At 47.6% G+C, this 25,853-nt stretch overlaps 1 protein-coding gene across 1 annotated transcript in view; it reads left to right on the top strand.

The window, feature by feature from the left end:
* The window catches only part of WSCD2 (WSC domain containing 2), a 132,946-nt gene that overhangs the window by 60,180 nt on the left and 46,913 nt on the right, over positions 1-25,853 (top strand). Inside the window, exons 3-4 of the mRNA XM_073313578.2 lie at positions 13,876-13,990; positions 18,325-18,509. Of these exons, the coding sequence (XP_073169679.1) occupies positions 13,876-13,990; positions 18,325-18,509 (300 nt within the window). The remainder of the gene's footprint in view (positions 1-13,875; positions 13,991-18,324; positions 18,510-25,853) is intronic.

A 25,853-nucleotide genomic window follows, 5' to 3' on the forward strand; every position in this document is an offset into this window, starting at 1 on the left:
GTGTGCAGATGGGAATATGATCTCATCAGTGTGCATGGGAATCTGTATGTATAACGCCCAGGGCACAGTGAGTATGGAGATGACAACATACCCCCAGTTAGTCGGGATTTCACATTGATGTGCCAGATAAGTAACCAGTGAAACATTTAATTATGCACAGAAGTAACCTTCCATGGAAAAGTTCACTGAGAGGTTGAGTATGTATTTCTTGAGGTGTGTGTGGGAGGAATGCTGTAATAAATCTGTGGCAAGCTAGGAATTTCACAGCTGTCACTATGCTGTGCACCATGGATCTGCCTCTCAGGTCCTCGGTTTCCAAAATCACATCCGCCAGCTGCTTTAGCTCAAGTTGGATCACTGTTGGCAATTAGCAGTATAGGGCCTATGAATCACAGCTGAATGGTTCTTATTTAATCTAGTAGAAGACAATGATGAAAATGCTCTCTAGACAGTTCATTGCAATGCTCTGTAGTGGCAGCTAAGTCATTTCAGGTCGCTAGAGACCTGTGTATGATGCATGCTCCAATCCCCTACTAAACAGGCTTTTCCAAAGCTGGAAAAAAGTAAATGCCCTCCAGTCAAGTGACTTTCATGTCACATAACAGGAGATGGGAAATATAATGCCCAAATAAATAGTCTGCCCTTCCCTCTCCAGCCTTGTGGTGTTCTTATACTTACAACAGAGTAATCTGTGGAAACCCACTTCTGAAACGCATGTGGTCGTGTTCATTAGATTAATTTGGATTGACACGCAGAGAATCTCGACCAGATGGTTAGCGAGAATCAGCTGTCTGTCACCATAAAAAAACATGCAGCATTCCTGTTCCTGGCCATATGTAATGTGTCCACTGCAATTAACTGCTGATAAAATGGCTTCTAATTCCTAACGATGGAGATGGGGACTGATGCAGGGAGATGCTATCGTTATCAATGCACATTGGTGCTGGCCATGAGTGACAAGAGTTGGACTCCACACTTGCATTAGCGACTCCTAGAAAAGGGGCTACTTTGTGTTCAGAGGGAAAGCAGATGCTGCTACCACTCGGTTTATACCTTAGCTCCCAGCAAGTAACCGGCCCAAACCATATTCAGAAGAATCTTCGAGTTAAGCAAAGCCAGTTCATCCGTAAGAAACCTCTGCTGGCTTTCTGCGAAATCACCAGTAGAGAATCAGCCCAATCAGAGACGGGGCTGCATGTGAGACAGAGGGAGACTTTGGGGCTGTATTCAGTACATTCTGGCAACGCCTCATCTGCATAAGTTTCCCTGCATTTCGAAGCGCAGATATTGTACATGCTACTTTATTTATTAGCAGTTTACTTGTCTGTTTGTTTTATAATGGAACGAGAAGATTTGGTTACTCAGGACAAAAAAATCAAACTGCACGGGACTCAGTGCTCAGACCGGGTATAAGCAGCTGTGGCCGTAATTAACAAGAGGAAGCGAGAGCCGGCGAGGCCAACATGAGATGCTTGTGAACAAATGGAGCCTGAATGAGATCTGAGTAGACCCAATAAAGACAATCGGGCGGATTCACCAGTATGGACTGGCAGTAACCACACCCTACTCAAAGGCCTTCCACAGTGTGAAACCAGTGTAAGGGAGGACAGAACTGGGCCCAGTGTGCGTGCCCATGCTCCCTTCTTAATCAAGGCCCTACTGCCTAATCTATGAGCACTCCTCCTTTCCAGCTTGGGTTGACAAACCTGTGCTAGCTTTGATTGCAGCATCGCAATGCGCAGCAGCATGGACGAGCTGCCCAAGGGTTCACCTCGGGTCTCGGATGGGATTATACTCGAACTGTTAGCCCATGCTGCTCTTTTTAGTGTGCTAGCTTGATCAAAGTTAGCGTGTGTGTGTCTATCCGAGCTGCAAAGGACACCTCCGGTGGCAGTGTGGACATCCCCCTAGAGTCTTCAAGTACATAGAAGGTTGTTACAAGGAGGAGGGAGAAAAATTGTTCTCCTTAACCTCTGAGGAGAGGACAAGCAGCCATGGGCTTAAATTGCAGCAAGGGCAGTTTAGGTTGGACATTAGGAAAAACTTCCTAACTGTCAGGGTGGCTAAGCACAGGAATAAATTGCCTAAGGAGGTTGTGGAGTCTCCATCATGGGAGATTTTTAAGAGCAGGTTAGACAAACACCTGCCAGGGCTGGTCTAGATAGTACTCAATCGTGCCATGAGTGCAGGGAACTGGACTAGACGACCTCTCGAGGTCCCTTCCAGTCCTATGATTCTGTGCTTCCTTTGTGCCCTCCACTGAAAATGTCTCCCTCTGTTCTTCAGCCATTCACTGCCCAGTTGTGTGGCTTTTCAGAGAAGCGAGCTGTGTTCCTGTAAAGTATGTTGTGGTCTGAGTGTCCAAGCATGTCTGAGCACCTCATTCAGGGGTTGTCTCTTTGTTATGTCTGTTTGGCATTTGGGGGGTGGGTGGGTGGGGTTAGTTGCTTGTGATATTTGGGAGCTTGGGCTCGGTGATCTGGTGATCCCTTCTGGCCTTGAACCCTATGCCTTTATACCATACTCTTGGCAAAATTCACCGCTGGGCAGAGGTGACAGCACAAGGGCCTAGGCCTTACCTCAGACCGATTTTGTAGGGTTAGTCCTTGTGTGGACCTCCCGACAGAGGTGAATTTCCCCTGCAGTGAATTGCTAATGACACTAAGGATGACCTTAGGAAAGGAAAAATGCCCTTAACAAGCTGGCCAAATGCACCCCCGGCGTATGTCCGCAAGCTGTAACTTGGTGACACTCCTGCTAAAATCACAAAAAACCAGTTCAGTCCAGCCCCTGTTCACTTCTTCAGACTCAGTGGTGGAAAACACAGCAGACTCAAGCTAAACTCCTGCCCCATTGCTGGAAGCTTTCTGCTACCCAAGAGCCATCAGGCGCAATCCTACTAGCATTGCATACAGCAATTAGTGTGTAAACCCTTTAGAACAGAACGTTATCTAGGCTGGAGAAACTGCGCACCAAATATGCAAGTCCTTTGATCTGGAGCCTTCAGGATAAGGGTAGATACTTACTCCACCCTAAAGCTAAGCCCGGAGAAATTCTTTCATCCTGCTTTTAACTAACAAAGTGACAGTTAACACCCCATGAGCCAGCAGAGAATGTGGAGGAGCAGACGCAGAAGCCAGCGGAGCCGCGTGATTTCTGCCAGCTCCGAAAGAGCTCCCGGCAGCAGGCTCTTGCTCCGCATCGCAGGCCTTGGCAGTATCCACGCCTTGCACTTCCCTAGCGTCCGCTGTCTGGGGATCTCAAAGTACTTTGTAACCGTTAGTGAACTAGCCCCATGATCCTCCCTGGAGGTAGTGGAATATCACCAGCTCCATTATAAAGGTGGGGAAAGTGAGGCATGGAGAGGTTAAGTGACCGATCCAGGGTCACACTGCAAGTCAGTAGCAGAGCTGAGATTGGAACAAATAAATCTTGCTGCCCAGCCCCCACCTCCCCTAGTGCTCTAACCACTAAACTCCATACCCCACCCAGAGCAGGGTATGCAAAGCCAGCAACCTTGACTCACACCGTTTCGCTTCTTCTTTCAGTCACTACAATATTCTCCTTCCTGGGTGTGGTTATAGAACCCAGGAGTCCTGACTGCAGGTCCCCTGTTCTAACCGCTAGGAACCCGTTCCATTCCCAGTGCCAGGATCCCTAGGCCAAGTGAACTGTCTGACTCAGCTGTAGTCAATCCCACTGAATGCATTCCTGGACATCGCAAGTTTGTTTTAGCAGAGATGGTATCACGTGTTGTTATGTCCAGATGCCAAGTAGCTAGGCCCAGAGGCCCAGAGCCTCAAAGCTATTTAGGTGCCTCCTTCCCCATGGGAGTTAGGCACCTAAATACCTTTGAGAATCTGGGCTGAAAAGCCTTGCCTGCTGCAAGCCCTTCCTTGGAGCAGCAGAAAAATCTCTGGGGGCAGCAGCCAGATAGGAAGAGCCTGAGGGGTTGAGACTCCACCTCGCAATACGAGTGACAGCAGGCGGTCAGGTTCACCTTTGGTCCTGAGGAGAGCACAGTAGCGTATCAAAGCCCGAGTAAGACCATATGCCGATTGAGCTGTGCCGCAAAAATGACCAGGCTGGCTATTTGTGTGAGGGGAGGGTTTTACTCTGGGCTTGGTATTGTAAATCAAAGGCCCCTCTGAGTCACCGGCCCCATGCAGAGAGGCTCTCAGTATACATCACTAGCCACCGACACAGCTGTCTCCTCCAGGTGATGGATGGCTCCCTGGGGCAGGGAGAGGAGCGGCTTGTGGAGAGCAGGCCCTCTCCGTGTGAGCCCTTCAGATCCCATATTACGGGATATAACACCAGGGAGAGTTATTCCAGGCGGATGAAAATCACCATATAGGTATTGTTATTTTTATTACAGTCACATTCCCAAAGGGACTGGAGGTGAATGAGAGCTGGATGCTACCTTTGCTTTTTAACCCCTTCTTCCCCAAATCCATAGTGAGGCTCCTAAATAAGTGCCCAGGTTTCCATATGTGCTAAGACCCCACAGCTCCCATTGAAGACAAAGGGGCTCTAATACGAGGCTCCCAGCTCCCACTTCTCCGTTGGCCTAATTCAGCTGACTTCAAGGGAATTGCACCAGCAGGGAATTTGATCCTCAAGTTTGACGTGCTTGGTCAATGAACACACCCACGGAAGGCAGGATCGGTCTATGGACCATTCGAAACAGGCTAAAAAGGGCAACATTCACAAGGGTGTAATAATTATTCTGTGCTCGTAAAGCACAAGTGCACCCTTTTGGTCACTTTTTATTTCAGAGGAGATCACAGGACAATCGTGCTTGTTCTTGTGATTGCCTCTTCTTCAGCCTTCCTACCCAGGAATGTGTCCATGGAGATCTCTCTGTTCCTTTTAAAAGCTAGCTGCAGCGCATCCACTTTTCGCAGAAGAATGAACCTCCCGACATCTGCTGCTTTCGGTGCAAAGCCGAATGCCGTTTCCCAGGGGCATTGGAGGTGGATGGAAGCAGCAGCATGATTTCCTGCAAGTGATAAGATATGCAAAGGCTGTAGTTCCAGCTAAGGATAACTCGGTAAAGTTCTGACCAACTGGATGAGTCTCTTTTTTGGTTTCCTTGACGGAACAGATGTCTACGCACAGCCAAATCGTGGCCACTGGAGGTGGGACTCCAAGCATGCAAAAAAGACATTGGCCCTGATTTTACACTACATGCTCAGCTGCTATATTTCACTGCAGAGGTGGCTGCATTTCAGTGGGGGACAAAGTGTATTTGCTGCATGGCCTGTAAAGTGCTTTGGGATTCTTTGGGATGAAAGGCACAATCTATACAAAACGACATTTATTCTTAATATTGCCATTATATTTACAATGCTAATGCCACTTACCCACTAACAAAGCCATCAGATGAGAATGAAGTAGTAGGGATTTAATACATATTTGCTGGATGGCCATTTTCCAGCAAGTCAACATGGTCCAAATTCACTTCTGTTCCATTGACATCGGTAGAGTTACACCAGGTCTGAATTTGTCCAAATGCATTATTTAGCAGGATTATATCATGGTAGCTGTGTTATTAACTCTGAGCTTCTGCTATTCCAACTGGGCTGTACTATGCTCATCATGCCTCTCTTAGCCCCTTGTTAACTCATTATCCTTGCATTTCCCTAATTATTCAGTAGACTTCCTAATAAGTTGCAGCTCATATATGTCAAGAGCAGTGTACTAAACATAATGCACATCAGTCACTGGCCCGTTAAAAATTACTGGAGTAATCCCATATCAGTTGGATAGATCATGAACAAAATTCGCTGACCTTCTGAGACCTGATCAGCATTGTGGAAATGCCAAGTTATGCTGAAAATAATTGGAAGCAATGCGCTATGACTATTCCGTGGTTACCGTTACCAGGGCACATTTCCCTCAATCTTCCTCCAGCCTTCTCCTCATCCTCCAAAAGTCTTTTAATAGTTTCTAAGACGTTCTTTTAAGAGGTCTAAGAGGATCCGACAACCTTTAACTGTTCGAGTTGAATCCAAAAAACCAAACTCAGTCAGTATTGTTCCTGGGATGCACTGTGGTTTGGATGGCACCCAGGCAGTGGGGTGTGGAGAGTACGGATTTTGGCTTAGGTAGATGTAAGGGCTGCAGACTCCAAGCAGGAGCTGAAGAATGTTATCAGTCGGGAGCACGGGACGGCTTGGTATTAGCAAGTTCATTGCTGCCGCATTCGATACCCAGGTGATGGATTTGGCGTGTGGATCTAGACAGATGAAGAAAGAGAGAATGAAAGGCCCACATTGTGCGTTGCAATGTGCAGATTGCTTTCCAAGCCAGAGTGAGCCCATAATGAAGCTGTTCTGTGGGTCTGATCCAATACCTACTGAAGTCAATAAGAATATGAGCTTGGTGCATGGGAATGATGGGGTCGAAACAATATGGAAGTTTACAGGAACACAGGCAAAGAGATCAGATAATTCTGTTCAAAAATGTATCAAGCTCCATCTTCAGACTACTTAGGGTGTGTGTCTCCGCTGCTCCAATTGGGGGAAAATGTATAAAAATAACCTGGTCCCCCTTCTGTGATTTGCCCCCAGTTGTCTCCACTTTTTACAGGCCAGATTCAGTCCATCAACTTCAGCTGAGTTTACACTAATTTCGCCCTGTGAGGCTCTAGTCCGATGGATCTGTCGTCTGTGACACTATGCTGCAAGCTCCTCAGGACTGGGGCTAGATTTGGATCAGTTCATTCAGAGTAAATCAGAGTAACTCCAGTGAAGACAGCACTGGTTTAAAACCAGTCTGAGATCAGACATAGGTTTCTTGTCTTTTACCCTGTAAATCATCTCGATTACCCCGGCAGCCAATAAGCACATGAATACTATTATTACTTGGCCAGATTCTCATCTCCGTGTCACAGGAACAAATCCAAAGTAATTTCACTGCTGTCAAATAGGTTCTAACAACCTGCCTGGACATGGGATAATCTCACCACAGCAGGATTCCTATGTCAGAGATACAGCTGGGAATCCATTGTTAGGAGGAGGTTGAGACTTGGCTGTAAGTCAAGGAGTATAACAAAGAGTAATGGTCTCAAGTTGCAGTGGGGGAGATTTAGGTTGGATATTAGGAAAAAAATTTTCACTATGAGGGTGGTGAAACACTGGAATGCGTTACCTAGGGAGGTGGTGGAATCTCCTTCCCTAGAAGTTTTTAAGGTCAGGCTTGACAAAGCCCTGGCTGGGATGATTTAGTTGGGGATCGGTCCTGCTTTGAGCCGGGGGTTGGACTAGATGACCTCTTGAGGTCCATTCCAACCCTGATATTCTATGATTCTATGATAAGCAAGATTAAGGGCTCCACTTGAAAGAAAACACTGAAGGTAAACTGTATTTGTCTCTGTGTCTTTGAATCCCATGCTTGTGGTCACATCCCTGCTGATGGAAAACTAGGGCACGTGGTCATCTGAGGCTAACAGGTTTGCTCTAGGTCTAGGACGAAGACGGGGCTCTGACACCCTGCAGTAAGGGGTACATAAACAAACCCAGAGATAAAAGAGATTTGACCCCGGTAGGATTCAGGAACGTGTTTTAAAGAAACCATTTGACTTCTGCACATTCGAGAGCAGATTAGAGATATTTTCAGAGTTGCATGCCTCGGGCGATTCCTGTCCTAATCAGTAAACTGCACATCTCCCGTCAAAACAGATTAATAAACGTTACATTAACAGATTACCAAATAGCTGACTACCCACCCAGCACTTGGGAAACTGCTTTTTTTCTTCCTTAAAATTGGCACAAGAAATGGCTGTAGGTTCAGTTCACTGAACAAACATGTCACGTGACTTTCATCTGCGATGTATCTTTTCAGCAGAGCATGTATTTTTGTATCTGATTAGAAAAGAAAAGGTGAAGGCAATGAAAATTATGTTGGCCACGCTTATTAGTGGTGATACAGTACCCCAGGCAAAGCATCTAGCATGGGTGCCTGCCTGCTTTAATTGTGACTGGCTAGGGTAACTGGTGCACAATGTCTTACCTGAGTATCAGTGTTAGTGAGGTTTCCCAGTCTTCAACAATATTCTCATTCATAATTAGAGCTGCCTGAATAGTGCAATATATTTTCCCTGACTATTCCTCTGAATGTTTAAATGAATCCACCCCAGTCACGTTCGCTCTGTTCTGTGTCCTGCAAGTGCGATTTTGCAAACATCACTCCATCATCTAGGCGGGTCTGCTTCTGAACCTACTGGCAATTTACATGACTGAGTGCAATATTTGTAGATTCCAAGACCGGAAGGGACCATTGTGATCATCTCATCTGATCTCCTGTGTAACACAGGCCAGAGAACTGCCCAAAAATAATTCCTAGAGCAGATCTTTTAGAAGAACATCCAGTCTTGATTTAAAAATTGTCAGTGATGGAGAATCCACCACAACTCTTGGTAAATTGTTCCAATGGTTAATTATTCTCACTGTTAAAATTGGATGCCATATTGCAGCCTATTTTCTCCCCTATATCATGCTTCAGACATGAAATGTGGTTTTCTATCTACACCGTCTCAGGATCCCCACCTCCGTTAAAGTGACAGACAAATTTACATTCGGCCATTAAAACTTTTTTTTTCTTTCAAATAAAGGTTTCTCTTTCAACTTAATTTAAGATCTGTGAATCCATCAGTTATTATTAGACAAAGATCTGGGACAATTGGTACATTTCCATAAAATATATTGATTCACCAGCCTTTGGAAAGTAAAGGTTTTGTGAAATACAGCAACAAAATAAAAACAGAGAGCAAAAATAGCATTTCTTGGAAGTGTTTGTAGGTGCCAGGTCTCTTACAGATTCCCCCACAGCCAGTTCAGGCCAAATAGAAGATTGACACTATCACTTCTACAGCAACTTGGTGCAATGCTTTCCCCATGCTGTTTTCAACAGTTCCAGCCATACTGAAAGCAGGAGAAGCGACCTGAATGCGGTCTGTATCCAGACGGAATGTAGTGTTCATCACACCCAGGGCCCTGTCTGTGTGTGTGGGAGCACGGCTGTTCATCTCAGAAGGCAGAGTTCATGTTATGACAGTGCCGGCCTATTTCACTCTGCCTTTCGACAAGACAGATGATGTAGCAGGTCTGAGAACTCCCTTGTTGAGGATACCCAAATCAATGACCCAGCTCTAGCAGCTCTCTGTGAGCTCCCCGAGGCGGCAACGACTGTGTTAGGGAACTGCGTATTGTCCCATCGGCCATTTCGAGCAGCTTTCCCCTTGACACCGTGCCGTGAGCAAGCAGCTCACATTGAGATGCCCAGCAGAATGCAGCACTGTGACCTCAATGAAACTGTATCGTGACGGGTTCAGCATGCAACACTCATGGGCGCCAGACGGACGAGGCGAAGTGACCAAGGTACCTGCTGAGCTTCAAACCAAATGGTAATTGTCCCATTGGTGCAGCCTCATTTTCTGTCCTGTTAAATTAGCTCAGTGTCATTTTTGTCCCTGCTTTGCAGACTTTTCCCCCAATTTACTGGTATTGTAACTATAATTTCCTATGGATGGAATCGAAATTAACTCCCGCTCAGTTCTTCAGCTGCATAAAAATGCATGACAGAAAGAAAGACACATGGCTAGAGATATAGAGGTGACCATACCTCGTCCATGCTAGCTGCCTTATTTTTAAAAAGACAGTACATTCTGGGTGACTTCATGGCTCAGCGGATTTGTATTGGCATAAGAAGTCTAACCTCCACATTGCTGGTTTGAATGTGGCCTCGGTCTGTAATGATCGGAAGCTATTACCCAGTCCGTTTGCTGACCTAGGGGAAAGGAGTTGTATTATGTCCAGTAAGTTCCGCTGTTGGCTTCATTCATGAGTAAAGTTCTGCATATGAATCCGTGTTTGCAGGAGCAGAGCCTAGATGATGCACAAGATGATGCACCTAAAAGTATCTAGTGCTTTTCTGCTCATCATAACTTAAAACCAACGTAAACATTTAATTAAAGTCATGGAGGGGAAAAATATTTGCTCACAAACAATGGCTTGTAGCATGAAACAAATTTCCTTTGTTGGGCATGACCGACCTGACGGTCCTTTAAGAGCTTCATAAGCCCTGGATTGTCACTGCATGATGCAGCAAGAACAGGATGTGCACAGAGATCACTCTGCTTACTGCAGATTTGCTCCTGCTCTCCTTTCTCTCTCCCTGGCCCAGTGTGTCTCCCTCTTCCTTTTGCATTATCCAATAATTCTGACCTTTCCTATCTGCCTGCTCCTGCTGCCTCCAGCTTCTCCACCTGCCCAAGCCACTTCTTGCCTTTAGAACAAAGAAAAGCTAATACATCTCCTGCCACAGGAGGTCAGAGTCAAATGCTGTTGCTGTGTTTTAAGAAAGGCTAAGTAACTTCGTGTCCATTGATAGCATTTTTCCTTGTGCATGTTAGGCTAGGGGGAATCAGACCTCACACTTCAGGACATATCTTGTAGACTAGAGATTGTTGTAGGGATGCACAACAACAGAAAGCCCCAATGAACAGACTTCCAGGCCTGACTTCCTTTCACTTTAGAAACTCCTGGGCTCCATTCCCTGTTTCTGAAGAGCTCCATGTTGCAGAGTTCAAAATGGAGTGGGCTTCCTCAGAGACTCATCCTTGTGCATTAGGCCCTCGAGCATCTCTGTGATTCTCTGCAGTGTGCAGGAAGGAGCACCAAGCATGTTGCCTTTCCCTGACTTCCTGTTCCCTACCCAAGCCTCGCGTAAAGCACACACGTTTGTATCCTGGAACAAATGTTTGGAGAGTGTCCACGCCTGCTTCTATCAAGGTGTAAACTGCCCTGAGCTAAGTGGCCATCAGTTAACTCAAGGTAAAAAAGACCCTAGTAAGCAAATGACCCCTTATAGTAAATGTTACCCATCAATCAGGTTAATTTCGCCCTTTTGCCCAGTGCACAACATCCTCCTCGAGAGGCTGAGACAGCAGCATCTGGTGACAATCAAATGCACCAATAAAAATAAAAAGCAAAGACATTGAGGTGCCTCAGTTTCTCTTTGCAGTTTATTACCATCTCAGCCCCTTGATGTGGAAAGCTGCTTTATACAGTCAGGGCCAGATCCTCAGTTGATGTAGATCAGTATAGCTCCACTAACATCAACAGGCCTGTGCTGATTTATGTCCTTGTTCAGAATCTGACCCTTCTTCAATATATTAACATTCGTTTGGTTCACCACCATTATATTCTCTTTTCCCGTTTTTGTTCTTCCAAGCCCAAGTAAGAGCATGTTTTCTAGTAGTGAGACTTCAATTCTAACGTTAGCCATGGGTTATGCCTAAACTTATGAAAAAATGTTATGACTTTACTGTAATTTTAAGAATTGCTTCTTTTCCATCAGGGAAATCATTTAGTTTTTACATGCAAATTGAAAAACAATGGACAGATCTTTTTGTAGGTGTAAAATTAAAGTTCCATAGCGCAGCAGTTGAAACCAACACGCAGGGCTAAATCCCGAAGACCTTAGTGTGTTTTTACTCAGGCCTTGCTAAGGCAAAGACTTCTGTTGATTTTAATGGGGTAAAACCTGGGTTTAATCCCAGGCCCGCTGCCATCAATGGTGGGGGTTCTTTCATTGTTAGCACTGATGGCTTTGTTCCCAAGATGCCTTTGCCCAAGCATGTGTGACGGCTGCCTTCTTAGCTGGCAGGCTGGGAATTGAATTGGCGACCTCCAGAGCTAAATGCCTGAGCTACTACATCTTGAGCTAAAATAGCCATCTTTGTTAAAGCCACAGGGGCTGTAACTGCATTTCCGCTGCAGAGCAGCACGGTGGGAGTCCTATGACACATGCTCACCAGAGGATTACACCTGCACTCTGTGATTTATCTGCTCTAGCTCGGTGGAGCTGATGGCGCTTGTGCACAGTAGGGGGGTACCAGCCTCAGCCTCACCATCTGATTCCAAGTGTTCGCCATGCCTGCTGGCACTAATTTCCTAAGCATCGCTGCCTTGTTGTCTCGGCTCTCTCACTTGAAGCGCTAGGTATTCTGCCTCAATCTGTGATGCGAAGAATCAACTGACTGGTGCTAAACATGATGGATTGAGCCATCTTCCTGGCCTTGGCTGCTGTATTATTTTTTAATGTAAGGCAAGTCCTTGAAAGGACTGTGCTAATTATATAGTATATAGCTTATGGTTTTTATGAATTAGCCCTGAAACAACTGTTCACTCTGCAAATACAAGGAGCCTTTGCTCTGAATGACCTGGGGTGTTGTTTCCTCTAGCTGATAGGTAAAAAGAGAATTCATCCCCCGATAGATAGTGCTGTAAGGCTGCTAGAGAGAGGAAAGAGCAGGGAGCAATAAAGTAAGCTGAGCCAAAACACCCACAATTGGCTTGTGCCTGCAGATACTGGAAGTGCCCTCTCCAGGCCAGGGGCATGCCCTAGACTCTCCAAAATTCACACTTACTGTTCAGAGCCAGAATTGAATCCTGTAGCCACAGGCTTGCCCATAGAAATGGGTGAAAACGGGGGGGAACAGAGGAGAGAGAATGCAAATGCCCAAGCTTTGAAAAGTGTCCTGCTCTACCTGTACAGCTGTGGCATGATCTGTAAACCCACAAGGAAGAGAAAGCACCTGGCTATGTGCCACATGCCATACTTGGGATACAGAACCTGTCTTCACACCCCTCCTCACGTTGTGCCTGAGATAAGGACACAAAGCTCAACTGTGCATAGCCCTATGGCCCCTTCACACCATTCCGGCAGCATTAATCCAAAGAGGCTTTCCACTGGGAAATACAGTACATCTGACTGGACACTGTACAGGTTCCCTTTTGACTGGACTTTCCGGTCGAAAACCAGACAGCTGGCAACCCTAAGCCCCAGTCACATTTCCTGCCCTCACAGAGGCAAGGAGAAGATTTGGTGGGTGCAGTTTGGCCACGTCTGTGGAGAGGGGAGCAGGGCTGAGCTCCCTATGCACACTGGATTGTCTTGGGAGTTATTCTGCCCCAGTCTGGCCCCTAGTCACAACATGTCCTGGGAATATGATGATACAGGAGCTGATCCAAACCCACTGAAGGCAAAGCAAATCTTTCCACTGAATTCCAGGGCTCTGGATCAGGCCCGGAGAGAGGACATTGCATGTGGCAATGGTCATGGGGATGCCCAGGGTGGGATGGCATCGAGAGAACCAACACTGGGCTTGGGATGTTTAGCTCCCTGTGCCCATCCCTGGATTGTGCCCGGATGCACAGCGAGTAGCAGGCTTCTGGGTTGGGCCGAGAAGTTCGGATTGCACAGCGGGGAGGGCTCTAATTCCCATGGCGTTCTGCCGGCCTGGAACGAGAGTAACACAGAGATGAATCAGGCCCCGTCTGGGCTGTGTTCCTGGCCTGCATTCTCAGCCTCGCCATTTCCCAAGCACTAAACACGTCACAAATTACCTCCCCAAATTCAACCCCCTTAGCCCCTTCCTGTGCCAGGCTGCCCCTGAGACCAGTGCTGCTGAGGAGAGCAGAACCTCCCACTGGAATATGGGCTATTGCTTTAGTGATGGTTCCTTTCCGGACGTGCACTGACTGGAGTTAAGCGAATGAGTTAAGCATTCAGCCTTCCAGGGCTCTGAAAAACTCATTTTGCTTCCCTTCCTTCTCGGGAACATGCTTTATTTGCCTGTGTATTCATTCCTTGCACCTACGTGGGTGCTTCACTGATGGATTCCTGCTCCCCCTTCCCCCCTCCCCTTGACTTGCATTTCTAGGCCAGCTGAACTGACTCATGTTGAAGAGGTGAAAAATAATATTTAGCCAGAGGCTCAAATTCGGAGAGAGAGGGAGTCACGAGTGACTTAGATATTGGGAGTCTCATAACAAGCCAAATTCGTCTTCTCTTTCTTTTCCCCAGCAAAATACATTGGCTGCTACGTGGACAGCACTCGCCGACGGGCGCTGCGTGGTGTGTCCTTCTTCGACTACAAAAAGATGACAGTGTTCCGTTGCCAGGACAACTGTGCCGAACGGTAGGGTGGTAAATGAACACAGAGTCTTCATTAATTTCAACACATCAACAGCGTTTCTTGCTTGTCAGCTCAAGCACTCCAGTTTCTTGGCCATTTTTCTTCTGTCTCTCCCTCACCCCCCATCCTTAACTCCCCCCCCCCCCCCCGGATGTTTTGAAAGATCCTATTTTTCCCACCGGGAAAAGGCCGGGGCAGTTGATGTTCCTCATTTGGGATGAAAATGCTGTCCTGATTCGAGGGGAGCCTGAGGCCCTTTTGCTGAGCGCCACCCAAAGAGCAGGCTGAACTCATTGCTGGGGTACATTGGAACAGCTCCCTTGATACCACCCATTTACACCAGCAGGGAATTTGGCCCTGGTGGAGCCTGGAATAAAATGGAACAGGGATGCTTATCACTGCTGAGTTTGCAAAACCAAAACCCACTGACAAGATTTTCCAACCTCCCCAAACTACCCTGGTTTTATGCCCGTTTGCTTTGGATGCAATTCACCTTGTGCAGCAAGCACTTCAATGCCGCACATGCCCTCAACCCAGGGTACAGTGCCCCACAAGCCGCACGCTGGCCCTCTGCGCAGGGTTACCCTTCACTCAGCACTGCAGCCCGTGAAACAAAACAATCGTGAAACAAAAAGGGACACCGGCTAGCGCCCTGGTTTTGCATGAGACAGCCGGCATCTTTCCAGGCTGCCCAGTGTTGCCTTTGAATAGCAGTAATTGCCGCTCACCCCTAAATCCCTTTTTGTTTTGGGGAGACAGTGGGGAAAATACATTGATCTCTAGATGAATGAACGTCTGAAACCTTTTATTACATATGGGGCCTGGAAAAGCTCTTCTGCCCCGTGTATCGTCTCAGAGATATAATGTGATTCCGTTGCCTCGATTACCGTAGTATCTGCACATCTCACAAACAGATTTACCCTCCCAGCACCGTGATGAGGTAAGGAAGTGCCATTATCCCCATTTTTCAGATGGCAACTGAGGCCCAGAGATCTTAAGGGCCAGATTTTTAAAGGAATTGGGCCATCTAAAGATACAGAGAGTAGGCACCTAACTCCCATTGAAATCAGTTATTGAAATCCCACTAGAGACCTATCTGCATCTTTGAATGCTTGAATTGCTTAAAAAATCTGGCCCCACATGCTTATTCAAGGTCACCCAGGGACTCTATTATGGGGAAGGGAGGGATTGAACCCTAATCGCTCACATCCACAGTGTCAATAGACATGGTGGTTCCTTCTGGGATGTCTTTGATCAGAACTTTAAGCTGGAGGGATGAATTAACACAGAGCCAGGAAAGGAATTGGAATTCTAAACATTCCACCAGCCAGTCAGCATTCCACGCACCAGCTTCTTCACTGCTGGGCCTCGGAAATGCACTGAACAGCGTCTGTATATTGCCAGATAATCCCTCCTCTCGGCTCCCTAGCAGACCTTATCACTCCTGTGTCTTCTGTAGAGTCGAGAGGCCAAAGCCCAGCACGTGGGCCTACATATACCTGTGACATTCTTGAGCTTTTCCATTAGTGCTGCCATTGATACAGCAAGTGGAGTCCTCCTCGCTGACCCCCAGTTCCTGACTGCAGTCTTTCCTAGCAACGACCACATCCGCAGGGCGGGGAGACAGATTAGGAACTGAATGATCCCCCATTGGTCCAAGCTATATTGGTCATGCAGGGACAAAGCTGCAGCTGGACCTCTATTTCACTGCCTGTTTGTGCAAGTACCTACCTGGATGGGCACAGACTTGTGGGTACTTGCACAAACAGCTGCTAAAACGTCTAATGCTTCCGTGTGCCCTTTACACAGCCTCGCACCCGGGCGTCCACAAGTGTTAGCATCTGCACCCTTGAAAGAAACCTTGCCTCTTGTTAGGTTTGTGGGTACAAATGCTAAGATATCCCTCCGGGCTGCCATTAGACAACTGAAAAGATGCATGCAGCATCGGTACGTGCACAGGTGTTTGCAGACAACAAATGCAAGTGCAAGTTCAAGTTCGTGTGCATGCAATTTTGCATATGTGCATCTGCCACATAGTACACCACAAGAGTATTTCGATTGTAAACTCCCAGGTGTGGGGATCTTCTCTGCTCTGTGTTGTACACAGCATTGAGCTCAGCACTGCTATTCAACCACTAATAAAATAAAATAATCTGAGAGTTTGCCCAGCAGCTCTCTCTTACTCAGCAGAATTGCTGCATGACTGGCATCTTCCTGGAGAACCCGTGTCACCACTCTTGCGAGTCAATTTTTTGTGCCAAGCTCTGACCCTTGTCTCTAGAGGCAAGGGGGTTCATCTCTATGTTCACTTTTCAAGCCCACTCCTCTTTCAGGTAACGTTGCAATCTCCTCTTTTCAAATCCAATCGGTATCAACTAGTGGAGCTTTCCAACTCTAGGGCCCTGTAAAGTCTCCATTGCTTATTATTTCACTTGCAACACACATAATGTCCTTTTTGCCTGTAAGTAATGTTGCTGTCTCTTGCTTTATGATCTATAAGATGCACTGAGCCCTTTTTCTTTTAAAGTGATGCTACTTCCAGCTGGTGTCTAGTAAATCATCAGCAATGGACACACACATACAGAAAAATCAAACACACTCTTGTTCAGAGAATTTTAGCTATAACATGACTGCTGTGGCAACCAGAGCCCTGAAATGGCTTGCGGCAAGCTGATCTCCTATTGTGCCCAGTACTTGGAGCAATTTAGATTGACTCTCAAGTGGCTGAATTGTTATAGAGAATTCAAAATACAGCAGAATCCAGATAATGCCACAAGCTGGGACTGGATGACAGGAGATGGATCACTCAATAATTACCCTGTTCTGTTCATTCCCTCAGAAGCACCTGGCATTGGCCACTGTCGGAAGACAGGATCCTGGGCTGGATGGAACATTGGTCTGACCCAGCGTGGCTGTCCTTATGTTCTTATCAGTATCTTAATCAGTGTACCAGCTTAACTGATGCAACAGCCAAGCAATGGATTCCAGGCTGGCCTGATTCTGATTCAACGGGCCTGATTCTGATCTCACACCCAGTTGACGCTGGTGTAACTCCGTTTCCTTAAAGGAATTACTCCTGATTTGCACCTGTTGAAGTGAGATCAGACTCATGCCTGGTTTTGCTAAATACTGGATAAATAGTGTACTGATTAGTTTAAAAAAAGAAAAGGAGTACCTGTGGCACCTTAGAGACTAACCAATTTATTTGAGCATGAGCTTTCGTGAGCTACAGCTCACTTCATCAGATGCATACCGTGGAAACTGCAGCAGAAGGCTGCAGAAGGCTGCAGTTTCCACGGTATGCATCCGATGAAGTGAGCTGTAGCTCACGAAAGCTCATACTCAAATAAATTGGTTAGTCTCTAAGGTGCCATAAGTACTCCTTTTCTTTTTGCGAATACAGACTAACACGGCTGTTACTCTGAAACCTGATCAGTTTAAATGGCTCACCTGGTACAATCTGGATGCCTGAGTTAACTGATGTGACTTGGGGCTTCCTGGTAGAGATTACCCAATGTGTTCTCCCCAGCACCTGTCGTTCACCATTGAGGGCCTGATCCAAAGCCCATTGAAATCAGAGAGGTTAGGACCAGGCTTAGGAAAGTCGAATTGGCCTTAATAGAGGTTTCCGAAATGTGCAACTGTTTTTGCATCACCTATTTTGGGTGCAGCTCCTCTTGATTTGAAAAGCATAGATCTGCGATGGCAGTGTGCTCCCCAGGGCCACCAGGAATGGGATGTGTCTGTGACGGGTACATTTCTCTTCCCCCTGTGGTCTGTGCCAGTGAAGAGGACTGAACGGGGAAGATCCCAAGAGTACTTGGAAGGAAAATCCACCAGCTATTGAGCAAAATTCCCCTTGCAGGTTTGCACGTGAAACTCTCTGTGCATAAACAGGGCTGCTGTGGATAGTAGTGAGAAATCTGCACACACAGGGCCAAATCTTGAGACCTGCTAATGTGAGCGGGAGAGGTCAGCACCGCTCAGGATTCAGCCGATAGCAAGAGCAAGGGATAAGAGTTGCAACCCACTGTGTGGAGCTGAGAGGAGAATTTATGCAGGAGAGACTTTTTCCACCACATCTGTCTCATGCGATGGGCTCTGAGTAACCTCAACCCTTTCCGTAGACATTCCCAGTGCCTTGAACTGCTTACCCACCACTGATCTCATTAGGGATTTGAACCGTCACCTCCAGCAGGTGCAAGAACTCAGGGGTCAGATCCCCGGTAGCTCTACTGACTTCCAGTAGGTTTACCTGGGCCAGGCTCCTCCTTCCTCCCGCGCCTGTTGTTTCACTGTGTAAGGGATGCTGCTCTGACTGTGGTTTCTATCTCCAGGGGTTATTTGTACGCCGGGTTGGAGTTCGGTGCAGAATGTTACTGTGGACACAAAATCCAGGCCTTAAATGTGAGCGAGTCTGAATGTAACATGGAGTGCAAGGGAGAGAAGAGCAACTTCTGCGGAGGTGTGAACCGTCTCTCCATTTACCGGCTGGAGCTGGCCCAGGAGTCCACCAGGAGATGTAAGTAATAACCGCGCTGCTGTCAGACATTGAAGTAGCTAATGAAAATGGATTGGCAGGTGCAACATGGAAACAGGGAAAGTGCCCGGCTGGAAGCATTTGCATTTCCCAGAGCTTTGTGCTCACCTCTTTGGGGTGAAATGCACTCCTTGGGCTTACCTGGTGGGTGCATTTCATCCCTGGTGATCACACGGTGCTCTCCTCTTCTCATGCTCAATTCATGCTGATGCCTGTAGCCCAAAGTGAATAGTGAGACCCAGCTGGGGAGCCAAAGTACCTCACCAGTTTGGGAGCTTGGCTTTGGTTGGGATCTGATGCTTTCCTGCAATGTTCAGAGGTGTCTCTGAACTCTCCAGACTTCCCCACCTGTGGATGACTATGATCTCTCTGGCAAGCGCTCCAGCACCTCTTGCTTCTGGCTGCAGGAAGGATTTCAGTGAGCAGAGGGCAGCTCTGGAAGGGGCATCCCAGGCACAGAGGGGCCGGGCTGCTCTCTTAACTGGGATTGTTTTCAGAGAAATTGATGGGGTTTATTTGGGGGAAGGCTTGTGCCAAGAGGCATGGCACACATTGTGCCCTCAAGGTGGACAGACGTAGGATCCAGTGTTAGGGACAATGCCCATACTGCCCACCCACCCCCCTCTGAGACAGGGGAAGCAAGAGTGATTAAGAGTGAACTATGACAGGACAATAGCTTGGCTTTACACTCACACCCTGTAGGTCCTGTCGTGCACAATACGGTAACTGTAGGGCTACTTCAAGCAGCCATTCTGTGTCCCTCTGCTATAAAGAAAGGGGAACTTTATATTCTTCCCATCAACTTTGCCTGGCCTCTTTCTCTTTTCCGAGCTACGTCTTCCCCCCTACCCCCCATTCCTCATACGAGTGCTGGGCAACTTGGAGTCATAAACCAGGGAAAAGAGGAGTGGGGAGGAGGGGGGTTGATTATTTTCAGTAATGAATTGGATGAGCCCTGGAACCAGGGCGATGTGTAACCACAGTCACACCTTGAGAAAACTAGCTGGCAAGGCCAGGGACGATCATGACAAATTGATGCCGGGGGCCGTAGTAACTTAGGAGAGGAATTATTCAGAAGGCGCCTGAAACAGATAGTTCCTAGGCTGCTGCCCATGGAGCAAGACAGGAAAGGGGAAAATTCAATACTGAATTCATTACACCTTCCCCCTTTGAAGCTGATTTCATCTGTCAGACTAGCTGTGCCGAATGACCGTCTGATAGCTGAAAAGGAGAGGATGGAATTGCACTTATCTTTTCAGAAAAGAGGCTCCACCCCCCTACTGGCTTTCCTCAAGCCCCAGTTAATCTTCTGGTCCAGCACATAGTGCACTAGACTGGGAATCAGGGGACCTGGGTTCTGTTCATGCCGCTGACCTGGGGCAAATCTCACCCTTTCCGGACACTTGGCTCTTCTATAGTGCTCATCCTTTGTGGATCTCCAAGCACTTCACAAAGGAATGTAAATATCTTTAACCCCAGTTTACTGATGGGGAGCTCTGCTCTTGTCCCTCTTCATAAGGAAAGATAAGGAGGCGCTGTCATTGCTGGCCCTAGATTCTGAGCTCAGTTACGCTGATGTGTGTGTGGAGTAACTTGAGGGGAGTTACTCAGGATTTGGCCTGAAGCCAAAATCTGGACACCGCCCCTTTAATTCCTCTCCATCCCGCAGGAAGGGAGGGACCTTTGAATTAGGGATGTCATGTTGTTCCATTTGTTCTGCAGAAATGATGTCTGCAGGGCTGTGGGTGGGCATCAGAACTGACCGTGGGCACTTGCTATTCCTCTAGGGCAGGGGTGGCGCAACCTGAGGCTGAGAAGGAGCCAGAATTTACCAATGTCCATTGCCAAAGAGCCACAGTAATACGTCAGCAGCCCCCCATCAGCTCCTCCCCTGCTCCCAGCGCCTCCCACCCAACAGCAGCCCCGCCGATCAGCGCCTCCCCCTCCCTCCCCGCACCTCCCCATCAGCTGTTTCGTGGCGTGCAGGAGGCTCTGGGGGGGGAGGAGAAGGAGCGAGGGCACGGCAGGCTCAGGGGAGGAGGTGGAGTGGGGGCAGGGCCTGTGGCAGAGCCAGGGGTTGAGCAGTGAGGCCCCCCGCGGCACATTGGGAAGTTGGCCCCTGTAGCTCCAGCCCCGGAGTCGGTGCCTATACGAGGAGCCGCATATTAACTTCTGAAGAGCTGCGTGGGGCTCTGGAGCCCCAGGCTGGCCACCCCTGCTCTAGGAGATGAAGAATATACACGGGCTCCATAAAGGAATGAGGGGACTTCCATTCCACTCTCCTTCGAACACAGGCTCTCTCCCGCTCTCTCTTAAAGGGACTCCTTTGGCTTCCAGTTAAGTTGCATAATACTGTAATTAGCCCCCATTCTAAGCCTTTTTTCTGACACTCTGTGGCAGAAGCTGCCAAGAACTGTGTCGTTGTGATGGTAAAGTGTGCAGCAGCCGTCAAATTACTCCGACTGGGGTCTTGCCATAATCGTTTTAATAAGGATTGATTGACTTCACTGGCATAATTTAGCAACAAATAACGAAAAGAGGAAAACTCGATGCTGTGTGCTTTCTCTGATGAACTACATGCCAGATTTTTTTCTTGAAAGGAACCCTTACAAAGATACAAGGCAGTATGTGGCTAACATGTAGATCTGAGCACTGGGAAGCCCTGGGGTTTGAACTACAGGAGAACAAGATTCCATATTAATATCAAGTACCATGGGGTAGTTGTAGAAGCAGAAATCTGAGGGCGGTAAAACTTTCGTCTTATTTTGGATGTTGGTTTTAGTGTGGGGTGTTAGGGTGGAGGGTGTTGGTGGGCTGTGATAGGAGGTCAGCTGAGATGATCTGGTGGTCCCTTTTGGTCTATGAGTGGAGGCAAGGGCCGCGGCCTCAGAACAAGAGACACAAGTGCAGAATGATCTCTAATGCACCTTTGGCAAGACAGTCAATGGTGAGAGACTTGTGCAGGTCAGCTGCAGAGGTGGGACCAGAATGTAGGTCTCCTGAATACCACTCCACTCCCGCTCCCCGGCACTAGGTTGCCTCTGATTTTCCCCCAGTTCTCTGCCTGGCCTGGCTGAGATCAAAAAAGGCCAGGTTACTTGCCCAAGGAAGCAGCCGTTTCAGATCACAACAGAGGTTCTCAAAGTGTGGTCCATGGACTGCAGAGCACTTGGTGGTGGTACTCAGAGAACCAGCTAGTTGCTTGGCACTGGCTCCCAGTGGCTAACCTGCATTAAAAGAAACTCAAAATCCATTCACTATTTCCCTACTGTTACGTTTTCGGGTTGACAGGGACATGGTTGCCAGAGTATGTTACGAGGAGGGGAGGCGGATGAGTTGGGGTTGGTCTTGCTTTGACCAGGGCGTTGGACTAGGTGACCTCCTGAGGTCTCTTCCAATCCTAATCTTCTATGATTCTATGAGCGGGAAAGCATTCATGAGTCAATCTGAGTGTCGAAATGTGGTCCGCCCAGTGAAAACGTGGGGGAACTCCTGCATTGCCCAGTGACGCGCACTTTGCTTGTTTAGGTGCATCCCACCCTTGTTGTCAAAAGCAAAGTCCGCGGCAACCTTGTGCTTGTTTGTGTCTTCCGCTGTAAGTGGTGAAATGCTCTCCATTAAAACTGCAGCATCTGCGCGTCTCCCTCAGCAACTGTCCTGAAATGTTAACGATGTTACAATCCGAAAGGACACTTCTTATAATCAAAAGGCCTTTCCCTTGCAGTGAGCTGGCATTAGCGTTTGCCAGAAACAGAGGAGTGGGGAGAGAGAGAGAGTCTTAAGGAGCTGACGTTCTCTTAGAGGAGCTGTGTTATTAATTTACAGCGAAAGGTGTGTCAGCATGGAGCTGTCAGATCTCATTAACCTTAATGCTGAGTTGCAGATGTCAGGATTATTTGCAGGATTACAGAAGAGCTGAGAAATGGACTGTCTGAATTGGATTGCATACTTACAGTACTTGCATACTTAAGCCAGCACCGGCTATGCAGTGAGCCTGGCTAATTAGTTCATTCCTGCCAGGCAGACCAAAGTCTTCCTGAGTGATTGCTTGGTAAATATGCCAAATGATTTGAATTTCTCTGATTGAAAACAGAGGCATAATCGTTTTTGTTTGGGACAGACAGTGCATGGCTGGAATGTGAGCAGCATGGAGCATACGGATCTCAAGTGACTTGCGTCTGTAACTCAGACTGGTTTAGCAACAGATAATAATAGATAATGGATTCCACTTTGCTGTTGCTACTTATTATTTGAGATGGCCCTACAAGTTATCTATACTATTGACTATCTGTGTTACTGTAGTACCTAGCGGCCCCAGGCATCGGCCAGAACCCCATTGTGCTAGGCCCTGTACAAACACAGCTCAGAAAGCCAGTTCCTGCTGCAAAGAGCTTCCAGTCTGAGTGTGAGACAGGAGATAACAGATAGAAACAGACGGACAGGGGAGTAGATGTAAACAATGAGACAATATTGGTCTGCATGATAGGCAGCGGTTACAGCACAGAAGTGTCCTGTAGCACTTTCCATCCAGTGATCCCAGACAGCTTTTCAGGTACTACTGAATTAAGTGTCCTAAGCCCCCTCAGTAACGTCACTCAGAATGATCATCCCCATTTCTCCAGTGGGGAAACTGAGGCACAGAGAGCAGAAGTGACTTGTTCGGGAAGCCTGCGGCAGGTCTGGGGAAAGAACCCATGTCTCCTGACAGTCTCAGGCCAATACATGAGATCTGAAGAGCAGCTTATTTGTAGTGTGCTGATAAGGTGATAGCTGAGGTTGTGCTAAGGTACGATCTTCATGTCAGGATACCTCGGACTTTCCAGATTTGATTTTATCTGTATGGGTGTTGCCTGCAGCAAGATGTTCCTCACGGGCTGAGCTGTCCCTGGGTGGAATGGGTGTTTTATTCAGATGTTATTTCATAGCTTATAAAGCCAGAAGGAACCACTGTGATTGTTCCTATATAACACAGGCCAGTGAACATCCCTGAATTAATTCCCCTTTGCCCTGGAGCAGATCTTTCAGAAAAATATCCAGTCTTGATTTAAAAATTGCCAGTTGGTAAGTTGCTCCCCTGCTTAAATCCCTCTCTGTGCCTTATTTCTCGTCTGAGGGTGTCCACAGAACAGCCACTCCAGGGGCACAGCGACAATGCTGCAGTTTTGCTAGTGCACACTCCCTGCATCAACCGGCGGGGTTTTTCTCCCGGAGGCGGTAGCTAGGTTGACGGAAGACTCCTTTGGTTGACCCAGCCATGTCTACAGTGAGGGTTATGTCGACCTAACTGCAATGCTCAGGGAGTGAAATTTTTCACAGCTCTGTGCAATTTAGCTAGGTTGACTTACATTTTAGGTGTAGACCAGGCCTGAATTTGTCTAGCTTCAACTTCCAGCTGCTAGATCTTATTATACCTTGGTCTGCTAGCCAGAAGAGCCCTCTAATATCAAATTTCTGTTTCCCACATAGACACTTATAGACTGTGATCAAGTCACTCCTTAAACTTCTCTGTCTTAAACTAAGCAGATTGAGCTGCTTCCGTCTATCGTTATAAGGCAGGTTTTCCAATCCTTGAATCATTCTCGTGGCTCTTCTCTGAACCCTGTCCATTACCAACATCTTGAATTGTGGACACCAGAACTGGATGCAGTATTCCATTAGCAGTCAGTGTCAAATACAGGGGGAATATAATCTCCCCACTGCTACTCGAGATTCCCATTTGTACTTCAGTGATAACATTAGCCCTTTGGCCACAGTATCACGCTGGGAGCTCATGTTCAGCTGATTATCCACCACAACCCCCAAGTCCTTTTCAGAGTCACTGTTCCCTAGGATAGAGTCCCCCCCTTATGCAAGTATGGCCTGCATTCTTAGTTCCTAGATGTATGACTTTACATTTAGCTGTATTAAAATACATATTGTTTGCTTGTGCCCAGCTTACCAAGTGATCCAGATCGTTCAGTATCAATGACCTGCCCTCTTCTTTACATATCACTTCCCCCAGTCTTTGTGTCATCTGCAAACTTCTTCCGTGATGATTTTAAATTTCCTCTCACATCACTGATAAAAATGTTAAATAGTGTAGGGCCAAGAACTGATTCCCGCAGGACCCCACTGGCAAGAGTCATCCCCCTTTTAGAGTTACACTTTGAGGCCTATCAGTCATCCAGTTTTTAATCCATGTGATGTGTGCCATGTTTATTTTGGCCAGTTCTAGTTTCTTAATTAAAATGTCACATGGTACCAAGTCAATGCCTTACAGAAGTCTAAGGCCTTGTCTACGCTACACTACAAAGCTACTTTTGGCCGCAAAACTCTGGTGTTTTGCTGACAAAATAAAACCACCTCAACAAGAGGCATAAAGCTTTTTGCAGCAAAGTTAAAGCGACAGAGCATCAGTGCAGATTCTGCTGTTTGTTTAAAACCACCTCAACAAGAGGCATAAAGCTTTTTGCAGCAAAGTTAAAGCGACAGAGCATCAGTGCAGATTCTGCTGTTTGTTTTGTTGACAGAACTGGCTTCCCCCAGTATCCCACAATGCCTGCTGGGACCGCTCTGCTCACCGGTTTGATCTCTGCTGCCCTGCAGACATACACCCCTCCCTTTTCAAAGTTCCGGGAAGTATCTGACAGCTGAGCGTGCGGCTCCGTTGGGGGAACAAAAAGCAAGTCGTTAATGTGGAAGGCTCCTGTTCTGCCCTGCACTGGAGCACAGCGGCGGGCAGACTGCTGCTGCAGGGACGGGACTGCTGCGCTGCTTTGACAAGCCTCAGCACGGAGAGCTCCCAGAGCAGCTCGGGATGCTGCTCCCCACAGATGAGGAGGCTGTGGGAGAACTCGGAGGGAATCACAGAGCCATAAGCAGGCAGGCAGAGCGGGCTGCTTCAGGAGAGACCAGTGTGCCGAGCAGAGCCAGGGGCTGATGTGGGGGTGGGAGTGTGTCCCCCTCCCCCTGCCTCAGAATAGATCAGTCAGCCTGCTGTCTCCCCTGCCGCAGACACACCACTCTCCTCTCCCTCCACCCCTTCAGTGGGGTGAAAAGCAGCTGACAATCTACTTGGATGCCCATGGAAGGATGGGAGTGAGAAATCTGCATCATGTGACGCTGACCCTGCCCCATGAGGCATTGCAAACCCTTCCCAAAGCACCCTGTGGCCAGTTGCACAGTGGAATAGCTACAACAGTACACTGCTCTCTGTGTCGATGCAAGAGCTGTTAGTGTGGATGCACCCGGCTGACACAAGAAGCTAGTGTGGACATGCAACAGCGGTTTTAATTAAAGTGGCATAACTTTTGCCGACAAAACTTTGTAGTGTAGACAAGGCCTTAC

This window comes from Lepidochelys kempii, chromosome 15 (genome assembly GCF_965140285.1).
Source record: "Lepidochelys kempii isolate rLepKem1 chromosome 15, rLepKem1.hap1, whole genome shotgun sequence".
Lineage (NCBI taxonomy): Eukaryota > Metazoa > Chordata > Testudines > Cheloniidae > Lepidochelys > Lepidochelys kempii.